The 13,255-nt window shown below is 34.1% G+C and overlaps 2 protein-coding genes and 1 pseudogene across 2 annotated transcripts; 2 read left to right on the top strand and 1 right to left on the bottom strand.

Annotated features, from left to right (window-relative positions):
- The first annotated feature begins 4,285 nt into the window (after window positions 1–4,285).
- Window positions 4,286–6,091, top strand: LOC146933815 (uncharacterized). Its single transcript, XM_085705605.1, has one exon. The coding sequence runs from the start codon at window positions 4,537–4,539 to the stop codon at window positions 5,866–5,868; it is 1,332 nt and encodes a 443-aa protein (XP_085561731.1). The 5' UTR covers window positions 4,286–4,536; the 3' UTR covers window positions 5,869–6,091.
- A 62-nt stretch (window positions 6,092–6,153) lies between these two features.
- Window positions 6,154–9,239, bottom strand: LOC146933816 (uncharacterized; annotated as a pseudogene).
- A 707-nt stretch (window positions 9,240–9,946) lies between these two features.
- On the top strand, window positions 9,947–12,391 carry LOC146933817 (uncharacterized). Its single transcript, XM_085705607.1, has 7 exons — window positions 9,947–10,132; window positions 10,218–10,279; window positions 10,380–10,421; window positions 10,517–10,555; window positions 10,828–10,893; window positions 11,046–11,080; window positions 12,132–12,391. The coding sequence occupies exons 1-7, from the start codon at window positions 10,003–10,005 to the stop codon at window positions 12,166–12,168; spliced, it is 411 nt and encodes a 136-aa protein (XP_085561733.1). The 5' UTR covers window positions 9,947–10,002; the 3' UTR covers window positions 12,169–12,391.
- Window positions 12,392–13,255: the final 864 nt, after the last annotated feature.

Raw genomic sequence — 13,255 nt, forward strand, 5'->3', positions numbered from 1 at the left:
TTAGGTTTGCAATTATTTAACCTAACAAATTTCATCTAAAAAAAAAAATTCATCTAAAAAAATGCATCGCACCAATTTCCTTCATATCCTCTTGCCTTTTTTTAAAAATTTTATTAGGTCTGCAGCAACTTAACCTAATAATTTCCCTCTAAAATGCTGTATTAGGTTGACAGCAATTTAACCTAACAAATTCCCTCTAAAATGCAGTAATCCCTAATATTTCTGCTCGCTTTTCATTCTTATTCTGTTTTGTCATCGTTTGTATATATCTATTGTTTCTATAGACTTTTTTTTACAATAATAATTGTTAATATTCCTGAAGTCCAATAACTTTAAACCAAATATTCTCATACTTCTTTATTTTCATACGTCTTTAAAATTTTATTTTATGGCAAAGTATTATACCTTTTAACATATTATTTTATTTATGATGCAGACTATGAATATTATTTTCTACCACTATAAGCCAAGTATTGATAGCTTATTTAGGTGTGAAACTAAAGTCATATTTGTTGGTTAAAGAATTTTAACCATTAATATGTTATGTTGTTTAATGAATTTTATTTATGAATTGAAATTATTTCAACCTAATATATTTATGTTTGCCCGAACTCAAAAATTTGCTTATAATAATTAACCCGGGCAACGCCGGGTATTTAGACTAGTTTAATTTTAATTTTATTATTTTAACCTTGATCTTAATTTGTATATAATATATGATTTTAAATGAAATATACAATAAAAAGTGCATCGAGTTTAGTTAAATAAAAGTTGTTAAATAAAAAAAAATGTTAATTGAATTTATAAAGCACATTTATCAATTTGAAGATGAAAATTATTTGAAATGAATTTCAATGTTTATGAATTTAAATATTTAAAAAGAAATATATTAAGTAAAAATAAGTTTATGTATATAATTTAAGCCAAGCCAAATATCTTATGTGGTCCTTTAAGTTATATGTTTATAACAGATTAGTCCTTTAAATTTTTTTTGTTATCAAATTGGTCCTTTAAGTTAATTTTTGTTATAAATTGGTTTTTAAGCTATAGAATATTTAACCCACTTGAGTTGGTCTGGTGGTATTGACCTGGAATCTGACAGTGTGTTTCTCCTCGAGGTCTCGGATTCGATTCCCTCTGGTGCTAATTTGGGTCGGTTAATTTAGCTTCTCCCAAAAAAAAGTTATAGAATATTTACATTGTCATCTATCTTTTCAACAAACTTCGTTAAAAAATGCTTATAGACCATTTAACATTAAGATGGTAGGTCGAAAAATGTTTATGACATCAAACATGATTACTTATACACATTATCTTCTTCTTGGTTTTGAATTTCAAACTTAATTTTACATATAAATATTTGATCAACAATATTATAAATCAAGTAATCGGTCAATTTTGTTTTGAATCAAGACTGAATAAACACACATATGATCTCTAGTTTTGGGAGCAATGAATTTGGACAAACCAACTTAACATTAAACATCGACATAAACACTTTTTGATTGAGTTTGATGAAATTAGGATAACGATGTAAATATTTCACGACTTAAAGGACCAATTTGTAACTAAAAAAACTTAAATGACTATCTTGTTATAATCATGTAACTTAAAGGACTGCAAATGATATTTGGCCTATAATTTATAAAAACAAAAAATGAAACAAACATGTCATTTTACATCATTTTACATCTATCAGTCAATGCAATAACTAATTTTACCAAACACATTAATTTTAATAAACGAGTTTTCTAACTATAAACTATAAGCAATCAACTAATTTATAGCATTTTTTACCAAAAGAACTGTAATTCAATCGAGCATTTGTTAATTCACAATTCAATTCTCCAAATAAGAAAGAGGCAAACTTTCATATCCCATCAACACCAACATGCGATCCAAAATAACTAATTCATAGCATTTTTTACCAAAAGAACTGTAATTCAACCAAGCATTTGTTAATTCACAGTTCAATTCTCCAAATCAATAAGAAAGAGGCAGACTTTCATATCCCACCAACACCAACATGCAATCCAAAATAAACAATTTTTTTTTGGAGAGAGAGAGTAACAAAAGAGACGACTAGGATTCCAAAATTGGATAGAAAATATAATGAACTACACCATCCGGTCATTTTAGATTAATTTATATTATCAATGATATTTTATCAAAATTTACGTGTAAATTACATAATATTTTATATAATTTTTTTATATCGATTAAAAATATAAGTATAGATATTTGTGACTTTCAAATATAACAAACTCAAAAAATCATATTTATCTTTTCATATTGACAACAATAATATAAAAAATATAATATTTTTTTAATAACACCAACAATATAACATTAGTATAGGAAAATATGTTTAAGGGTATAATTAAAATAAAAAAAACTCAAAAGAGCTGAAACATGCTATTTTCTTTCTATATAGTATATATTATCATATATATCATTTAATAAATGAATTTAAAATATTGATTTTTGTTTATAATACTGACCAAAGAGGATGTATTAACTTAGAAACATAAAGAGAAATGCCAATAATTTTATCATCTAACTTTTTTTCTCCCATAGAGGTGGATTGGGTAGAAAAGTAAAACAATCATCTGAATTGCAAGTAAGTAGGGCCTGCGGGGTTGAAATGGTAAATAAAGAAAACATGTCTGAACGTGTGATTAAAGTTTTTAGGCTAAATTGCATTTTTGGTCCCTTAACTATTTAGGTAGTATCGCTTTGGTCTCTTAATTAAAATTCGATTTATTTTGGTCCCTTAACTTGTTTCCGTTACACATTGTCATTTCCCTTAACTCTGGCGGTATAAAATAGAGGATTCAGCCGAACTTTGCACACCAAGTTGAACAATACTCTAAAGCAAAATTTGCACAGTTAGGATATCTTTAGGAACATATTTCTAATTTTGATGAAATGAACCCAAAGAATGGTTGACCAAATCAACATAGTAACCAAGAAATTGTACATTTTAACTGCTCATTTTGTTAATCATATTCATCCTTGGCATTTCACTGCAGCCAGCATATATCGGAAGAAGAAGAAAATGATTAAAGATACAAGTAATAGGGATGACAATTATCATATAAAGAATTAATAATTCATCATTGAGAGTGCATTGTTGAAAATAACATTTACAATAAAGATACAAAAGTTGCATCATGTTGTGTGCATAGATACACCAGACTTAAAAGGGGTATTCATGTGAATCATGTCCAACTGCACTGACCAGGAATAGTAACTTGAGAGAGCTGGAACCAGGAAGAAGATTCTGCCTCACAAGTTGATCCATATTCACCAGCAAAAAAAGTCCATCTCATCACTCTAAACATTTTTTTTTAAAGTTGTTATTCCATAGAAAATATCAATTAGATTATAAACAAAACCTCATTCATCTTAAATATCACTCGGTCATTAAACAATAGTGTCGTAAATTTAACGAATAAGCCAAGCTAGCTAGTGGGGTAAGGTTAATAATTATGAATTTAAGTAGTTTGCATCTGAGTTCAAACATTATTTTCCATATATTGCAAAAGAAAAATGTTTCAAAATTTTAAGCAGCCTTTGCTTTAACCATGATCATGTGTGTTATCAAATTTTAAGGTGTTCAGTATTCTATCATGAAGGTTCAGCATACACCTACAAATGCATAAAAGCTTCCTGATTACATGGTCAATATGTGAATTAAACGGCTCACGGGTTGGTCCGAGCCCAATATTATGATTGGTATAGCCACTTTTGTAACAAAACGGGTGCCCATGATGCATGTAACATAAATTGCATTTCTATATATGCAATGCAAAGTGGATAGTTGCATGCATTGACAAATTGCAAGATGTATAAGATGCAAGTGACATATTGCACACTTGGTGATTTGCATGGAAGACAAGTGACTTGTTGCATGTAAGGAACTATGGCTTAGCTCTCATATAAATAGCAAGTTCATTTGCACTATTTTAATCATCCCATCAAGTAGTAACACAACAACAAGAATTAGAGCTTGTTGGGAGTGAGAGAAGAAATATAGTTTCTCTTGTAAAGTTTCTCCCAATATTAGTATTCTCATATTTCAAGAAATAGTGTAATTTGTCTCTCCATATATTTAGAGAGAGGTCTTGTAATTTCTTCCACTTAGTGAAAGTTCTATACTCTTACCCCGTAGTTTTTCCTTTTATTTGTTGAGGGTTTCCACGTAAATATGTATGTTTGGTTCCTTCTTTTTAGATATTAAACAAACACAAATAACTTTGTATATTTTTTTTAAATCTCTAAATTTTTCTAAAAGTAAAAAAGATAAAATAAAATATCTTTCGCACGCTTACAACCCCAAGATTCAAAAACGTTTAAACCTTCAACAATCACGTAACAAACTCACACGCTTGCAATATATCTCTAACCGTTTCATTCCCCGCGCGCGCGTATATAAATATTTCTCTCTGCATTTCATCCTCATTAGATTCATTTTCCCTCTCACAAATTTGAAATCTTTAGTCACCTGCTTCTTCTACCTTTTCTCTAACAACTATGGAAAGCTCTCCAACCTGTTCCTCTCTACGATTCTCGATGCTCTTCGCAATCTTCTTCACCGCCATGCTTTCCGGTGACAAGGTCACCGCCACTGAAGGTCTCGAAGCTTCAATCCCACCGCTACCTCCACACGATCTACAAGAACATTCATTCTTCTCTCACACTGCATTACTTCCACCGATCTTGTCTCATCTCGGATTTCACGAGCTTGCAACCGCCGCTCCGTCGCTCTCCGACGCTGCAACCACCGCTTCCTCTGCTTGGAGCGGTCCTTCCACCATTTTCGCTCCTTCTGATGCTTCCCTTCGCACTTGCTTTTCTTGCTCTGTTCCAAATCTCCTCCGTGAACACATCGTTCCAGGTTTATTCACCATCGAGTATTTGCGTACCCTTCCTTTTGGCACCAAGATCGAGACGCTCAGTCCAGGCCGTTGCATAACCGTCACTTCCGATTTGATTCATTCGAATATCACTACCGGCGGTGCTGCAAAAGTTTTCATCGGAGGCGTTGAGATTACTCAACCTGATCTATTCAACAACGGAATGCTTGCGGTTCACGGTCTTCAAGGTTTCGTCTCTACGCTTTCTCCGTTTTCTTGCGACGTTGAGAGAATGACTTCACTCTCCTTTCCGTTTCATCCTGATCACCGTTCCAGTGCTCACGTTCACACTACCGGCGCCACCGTGCTCCCTGCTATTATGCGCCTCATGCTACGAGATGCAATGCTCAGGCTTCGTAATAACGGTTTCAGCATCCTCTCCCTTGCGATGAAGGTAAAATACGCAGAGCTCATAACTCTCAATAACATGACTATTTTTGCGGTGGATGATCTTTCTATATTCTCCGGTTCTCAATCGTATATCAGCAATGTGCGATTCCATATCATACCGAATCATTACTTGTCGATTGCCGATCTTGAGAAGCTTCCAGTTGGAACTGCTCTGCCTACATTGGAGCGAGGTCAGCCGCTTCTGATCACTACTTCCGGCGGAGGAGTGACATCAGCGCCGATGAGGATTAACTATGTGAGAGTTAAGGTTGCTGACGTCATCCGCAATGTGAAGATAGTTGTGCACAGCGTGTATTTGCCTTTTCCGCATATCAATCCTATTGCGGCTGCTTATGATACTATCTTAGGAAGTGAAGGAGGGTCGGAAGGAGTGGGTGTTGGAGCTGGAGCGTCTACTGCAGGTCTGGCGACCGAAGAAACCTGCTCTGCTCTTAATGGACGTGGTGGTTGTGCTGCTGATGTCACTGCTGCAGCAGGTGTGTCTCCCATGCCTCAGGTCAGGCCAATGGTTGAGATTGAAGATCACCATGGCCTGTGAGTGCGATGCTTCGATGATAATGATGAAGGTTGCGGTTTACTTCTTTCTCTGCTGAAGTGAAACTCTATGAAATTTGTAGTTAATAAGTTTACACTGTTGTTCATGTACTAAAGTGAAACTCTGAATTTTTAGTTAACTCGCATAGTTGTTTAGTTCTGTTTAGTTTGTGGCTTTGTGCTGCACTTCTTTCTCTGTTGAAGTAAAACTTTGAATTTGTAGTTAATTCACATTATTATCAAATGTTGCTTTATTAGTTCTTTAAGAAACAGTTTGTTGATTTAGTCTTTACAGTTTTCTTGAGATTATCTTGTTGAGTGTTTGTTTCCACGGCAGAATGGATGCAGATGCACGTTTTTTGAGAAGCTTGGAAAGACAGCTTCTTAAAATTGCGGCAAAATTGTATTGGAACGCTATATTAGTAAATATAATTATAACGTAATACCAAACAGGCTATTGGTGTCAACTAATGGGATCACATTGTCATTCTTGTTGGCATCCTACCTGCTAGTAATTAGCACCTTGCTAGAGTGATGTTTACTGTCCTGGGATATTTTCTGGGTTTAATTAAATGATTTAGTAACTGGTCCAATTGAACAATCCATTTGAAATTTATTTACAACTGTGAAATAAGTGTGCAGGTGGATATTTGTGATTTTGAAAGGTATCTCGTGTAAATGGAATCAAATTATCAGAGGAAGTCATGGTTGTTGGATCAAAGAAAGGTACCTAATAAACATTTTAAAACACTTGCAGATATAGAGAGAGTAGAGAGAAAGTGAGAGGAAAAGAGATGGATTAGTTGATGTTTACCCGTAAGCATTTCAATCATAGGGCAAGTCAGTGCAATAATCTTTCTCCTTGGTTAAAACTTAAAAACACTACATCTGTATTGTTTAATGTTTACTGTATGTATGACTAAAGTACTTTTATACAAGTGGATATTTTTTTCTTTTCTTTCCTTTTTATGCATATAGGAACATGCATAGAATCCTCCATTTCACAAGCTCCATATTTACTTCAAGAAAATTTGCAGTAGCCTATGATTTTCTTTCAATAAAATATATTTATTTTCAAGAGGATTTATATTATTATTTCCATTTTTTTAGTACCAATGATAGAATTTGTCTGGGGTGCATGATGCAACAAGAGGATTTGCACATACAACTTACTACAGCATATATGTTTTCTCAGTTTTATTATATTTTCCGTGTTTGTTGTGTCAGGTAGAAACAATTTACGGATTGATGACAGAAGTGAGAGAGCACAAGTAAAAAAATATTGTTTATCATTTGTATCAGAAAATGTAATGAAATCTTCTACACCTGCAAGAGTTAAAAAAATTCAGCACAAAAAATGTGAAATAACTTGGATTGATACTCTTGGTTGCAAGGACTTTGGATGTAAAATGGACATTGAAATCAACAGAAAGCATAGTCACAGTACTTGGGGGGTGGGGGGGGGGGGGGGGCTTGCTGTGGTGCATGTTTTGCCAGGCTAAATTTGTAGCAGACTTTGAATTAGCAAATGGACTCATCTGCTGCTTTCCATCTGCAGAACCAAAATATATTAGAAGACTGAAGAGAATAGTAAAATTTGCATCATCGCGAAATGAATGACCTGCAATTAACTATAACAAAACAACCAAAAGTGGACCTTCTTTGGTCTAAGTTTTGACTAACAACAAAATGTCAAGTTGTATTTTTACTAAATCAGGTTTTAAAGATGGCATACTCGTAAAAATCTAGTTAGTAAAGACTGGCTTAGGAACATCATAATCACACTCAAGTCCAAACAATCATGATAATTATTTGTATCGTGCCGTAATCAGGGGTATGCTACCTTATTTCTTTAAAGACTTGATTAGTCTCTTAAATGTGCCTATAACTATATCCAGTATCCATCCCACAACTCTAATAGCAACATCCCTTCTGACAATAATAAATTATCAAAATTAATAACTAAAACATAGACTAAATAACATGACTATTACTGTGCATGGTTATTATGAAATTGTCACAGCTAGAACTCATGAACACACTTAACTTATTCATGTTACAGAAGATTAAGCCTCTTTACCATCGAAACGTGTGACAGTTAAAAATCCAATAAGATCCATGAAATAAAAGAAAAGTCGAGCAGAACATACAAGGGGTTCAAAAGATAGGAAATTGTAGCAAGTTAAGTTCTGCCACATCACATTTAATGTTCATTGTAACTTGCATGGAGCAAAAAAATGTGATGTTAAGCATGTCAAGTTAAGAAGTTCTGCCACATCACGCTTACTGGTATTATATTTCTACATTTCATTTTTTCAGCTTTAACAACCAATAATAGATAACAAGCAGAAACTGGTATTACCACAGGATGAAGAAGACAAAGCTGATTGACTTGATTGGACAGATTCAGGATGATATTTACGGTGTCTTGTATTGTGACGTGAAAGTTGTCGTCTGCAGCTTCTCTTCTTTTCATCGAACTCAAACAGATCATGGAAACTTCAGCATTTAAAGTAAATTATTCAACACCATCCAGAAAAGACAGCAAGTTTGTTCAGATTGAGAATTAGTATTAACTTTTAATGAGTTGCTAACAACAATCCATCATAAAAAATAAAAAAAAAACTATTATTTCCTATATCAATTATATCTAAACAATCATAGATTTGTTAAGAAGCTTTACCTGCTACATTTTTGGCAAAATCGACTTTCCACACCAGCTATAACCACCTTTGGATATTTTGAATGACTTTTGCAAACTCTACGTATGCGATGATAATCTTTGGCCAATGAAAGGTCAAGGTCACACAACTTTCAAACAGGCAGCATGACGGACGTCATATGTTCTGACCATTGGACTTACATTTCTTTCCAATACTTAGATGACACAAGATCCCTTGAAAAAGATAGGTTTTTGGAATCACTTTTTTCAGACATAAATCCTCAAAGTTCATTCATTTTTCAAGTAGAGTGAGAGTGAGCAATGGTTCACCAGAGACAGAAGAAAGCTTTGGCACATGAGAACTTTCAAAAGCAAATATACATGTTTTGCTAATATCCCTATTTGACGATGAACTATTTGAAGCTGATTCAGAACTCCTTGATGTAGAGCCGTGAATTTGATCAGAGCTAAAACAACCACTTAGGTCCTTCACCTAAAAATCTATGGTTTTCCTAATTTATGCACAACAACGGGGAGGATACACTTAAGACTGACAGAATGGGAATATTTGAGCCAATGCAGCGCAAATCAATGGAGAAACTGGTGCTTTGATGAACGTTCGAGGCAGTTCAAAACTCGGTATGTACCAACTCGTGGAAATTGACACCGGGGAGATTGTATCTTTAATTAACGGCACACCTACAGGCTACCATATGAAATGAATGTTGCGTAGAAGTAAAGAAAAATGGCGGGGGTAATTTAGTAAAGTAAATTAGCAAAAGTAATAAATTTGATCCGAAAACATTAGGATATTAATTAATGGGTTTAATATGTGATTCGTCCCTGCAAATAGGGCTCGCTTAAAACTTCGTCCCTGCAATCGCTAATCCTTTTTTTTTGCCCCTGCAAAGTTTAATCAGTTAAAAATTCGTCCTTTGACCCAGTTTAATCACTGCCACGTCAGCAAATCACCAAAATGGCACGCGAAAGGACGAAAATACCCCTGGCTTATTTTTTTTCCTTAAAAAAAAATTTCAAAATTTTGAAAATTCTTTTTTTAAATTTAAAAAAATCTGAAAAAATCATAAAAAATTTCGGAAAAAATTTTTAAAATTAAAACTGAAAAAACTGAAATTTTTCTGAGAAAAAATCGTAAAAAAAAATGGGGAAAAATCTGGAAAAAAAAGTTTTTTGAAGAAAAAAACAAAAAAAAATAAGCCAGGGGTATTTTCGTCCTTTCGCGTGCCCTTTTGGTCATTTGCTGACGTGGCAGTGATTAAATTGGGTCAAAGGACGAATTTTTAACTGATTAAATTTTGCAGGGGCAAAAAAAAAGGATTAGTGATTGGAGGGACGAAATTTTAAGCGACCCTTATTTGCAGGGACGAATCACATATTAAACCCTTAATTAATTAATGAGTGAAATTGGATTAAGGGGGGTAAAAGCAAAGCAAGCAAGCAGCATAAACAAACAGGATGGCGGACTCCGACCCATCTTCTCCCTCTCTCGCTGTCGTCGACGGCGACGGTGACATACCTCCCTCTCTGGCTCTCGCCAACGCCATCTTAATCAAGATCTTCGATGTCTGCTACATAACGGGAACAAGTACTTCTCTTCTCCATTTATTTACTTTCTTCATCGATTTTATTTATTATTACTCATCTCATTCATTCATTATTCCACTATTTAGGTTACTTGATCACCGACTTCATCAAACACGCCAATTTCTCTAAATTGTTTCGCACTTTAGGGGTATATCTCTTCCAATTTCGCAAGTTAAGTTGGATTGTTGTATTATTATTTTAGGATTTCTAAACCAACTAACTAACTAACTAACAAACGTTCTTATTAGATGATGGCCAAAGCATTCATATTTGCTAAGGTCCCTATCCAGGTAACAACAACAACAATAACAAACTGGCTGTGGATATCTCAATGTTTTTGTTTCCAATAAATGTCTCTAACTTACTTGTATAAATAACTATGCAGGTGGGGAATACAATGTATTTTTGTAATCGGAAGGAGAAGGTCAACTTTTCATTTCATACTGCCCTTTCAATTTCAAACTAATACCATGTTTTTATTTTTATTTTTTGTAATACCATGTAAGTGAAAATAAAAATAAAAAACTATAAAACAGAAGCGGAAACCAAACATGCCCTTACATTTGCACCTCACTTTTAAATTACAATGCCCAACACCTTCCTCATTCTTCTGGCGCAGTTATTGTTGGTGTTATCTCTTGTATTTTTCCTGTTTAGATAATGGCCTGATGTTAATTGTTACTAAATATTCTGCAGGAGCAACCAATATACTCACAGAGCTCCTTTGCTTTGCCAACAAATTCAGGAACTTCATATCTGAAGGTTCTGTTCCATCTCCTTCTTTGTTCTCTACTTTTATTTATTTTTCTATCTCGTAACAAGTCTGGCCGTCATCATCATCTCTGGTCCCAGCTTTCAAAATTATTAGTAATTTTAAACTTGATACTCATTGTAATCTCCGTTTTCACCTGCAGGGTCTTAAAGACATTGCACAAACACCGTTGCCAAGGTTTGAATCAGCTCGATTTTGCTCCTTTGAATAAGTGTTTCAGATAGTGTGCTATTAGTGCCTTCGAGTGGCAGAACGGCCCATCGTATTTGTAACATTATAGCTATGTAGAATTTAAAATCTAATTAATATGATAACAGGAAACATACATAATAACTAGAAATAATTTAAATTATTACTGAACATGTATATCGTTGTGTGATGGGAAACATGTTTTAGAAGTGTTAAATAGAAGCCATCCCAGGACAACATTATGTTGAGTTGCTTGTTTTATGTGTTATGTTGTTTATATCTTGCTATGTGATGCCTGGGTGTGATTGATATCGTACAACCCAGGCCTCCAAGCAAGAATGGCATTCGGTCGATACATCATGTAATTTTGGACGAGCAAGACGAAAATGGTTCTCTTAGGAGTGACCTAAGCCAAGTGATACAAGAATGACGAGCGACCTATCCTGAAAAACTGAGTGTTGCTTGGTGGATGTCCTATTTGTGAAGGTTATAGATTGAGTGAGACAAGGATGGTACTAATTAGTGTTGTCAAGTCCATAAGGACATTGTGTCTAAGGGGGAAAACACCGTTGAATTAGGAAGGCTGCTATGGGAGGGCTAAGAAAATCTTGATTCTGGCTTGGGGGAGGCCTGTAGAATGAACCACACGACGTTATACCCTAATAATGAACCACACGACAATATCAAACTAGTTGAGAGTGTGATCTATACCATTCACCAAAATGGGCGCTACTGCTCTATGCGAGACACAACATGTACCTCGATCAAGCAATCAATCGTTAGTTTATGTGTTAACAACATCACTCCTAATGCCGTAGCATTGTATTATTTGAGTTGTTGGTGGTGACATACGGGGTTGACTGTTGTGAGTTTGTCTAATCTATTTCTACTTACTATACAATTGTTGTGATCTGAGTTGTTGTTGATACTATATGGTGTTGAGTTTGTTTAATCTATTCCTACTTACCATGTAATTATCATATGATTTACTCACCTCGAGTGTGTGTGTGTGTCGTCTGTCTACTTGTAACATGTACAGGGGAGCTTTAATCAGTCGCCGAGGAGTGGTCGGTTAGAGAATCAGCTTGTGGACAATTTCATGTTCCTCCAATAGCTTTGTTTTAGCTTGGACTTATGTGTGAAGTTTTAAGCCTGTGTATTTAGTGATGAGATTCATACGACTTTGAAAGCGTGAAACTTTTATAATTTTAGTATGTAAGAGGCCTTGATCGCCAATTTGAATTTAAGACGATGGATTTAAACATTGAGTTTTGTGGTATAGCATTAAGTTTTTGTAAACTATGTGTTTATTTTTGCCAAAAATTGAGATTAATTATTATTTACGATGATCAAAGCAGTTTTGAGGGTGGCTTGATGAGTTCTTTATAAAGGATTCTGATAAGGATTTTGGTCAAAGATTTTAACATCCTTTTTTAACCTTTCGCATGTTGACTCTTATCATTAGAAGAAGTATAATCAGATTTTATACCAAAATTTATTTAACTAATAAAATTGTCACCCTTACTTTCTTGACCTAGTGTATTATATAGTAGAGGAGACAGCATCAACATCTTTCGGTTTTTCGTCAACCACCGGCATCTTTTGTCTATGGTATTGCAAAACTGCAATCTCTAATCAAAGTAACTAAGAGTGATTTTTGTTCTGAGACGGGTAATTTGTTAATGTTATTGGCGAAATTTAAAATAGCGACAACATAGTAGCCGAAATTAAAATCAATGCAAAATTCATTTTTCTGATAAGATATGTAATCTTTGGCAACGGTAAGGTCATCAAAAGATGGAAGGATTCAGTGAATATTGCAAGCTCGATAAAAGGGAAGTCAACAAAAATAAGAATTGAACGAGTGTCGGCTCACAATGCTCGTGGTTTGCTATCAAACATCGTTTCGATGATTACCAACCAACGAGTGTTTCAAGTTGAAATATTAAAGTCAGTGCAATATAAAATACTCTTGAAACCAACACGTTTTAAAGTTTTTTTTGGTCATCGGTTGTTAACCGTCGAAAGGATGTTTGATAATAGAATATTATTTCAACCATCGTTCCGTAATTTCAAGTTATTCATATTCTAGCCTTTTAAAAATTGTGTCATTTTACCCTTTTCAAATTCAATCTTCATTTTATATTTGATTCAGAGCACTCT

This window comes from Medicago sativa, chromosome 4, assembly GCF_051527215.1.
Source record: "Medicago sativa cultivar Bolivia chromosome 4, Bolivia_mono, whole genome shotgun sequence".
In the NCBI taxonomy this organism is placed as follows: Eukaryota; Viridiplantae; Streptophyta; class Magnoliopsida; order Fabales; family Fabaceae; genus Medicago; species Medicago sativa.

Coding starts and splice junctions, on each gene's coding strand:
- LOC146933815 (XM_085705605.1), top strand. CDS start 4,537: ATGGAAAGCTCTCCAACCTGTTCCTCTCTACGATTCTCGATGCTCTTC.
- LOC146933817 (XM_085705607.1), top strand. CDS start 10,003: ATGGCGGACTCCGACCCATCTTCTCCCTCTCTCGCTGTCGTCGACGGC. Junction 10,556..10,827: donor TTTGTAATCGGAAGGAGAAG/GTCAACTTTTCA, acceptor AATATTCTGCAG/GAGCAACCAATATACTCACA. Junction 11,081..12,131: donor GCACAAACACCGTTGCCAAG/GTTTGAATCAGC, acceptor TAACATGTACAG/GGGAGCTTTAATCAGTCGCC.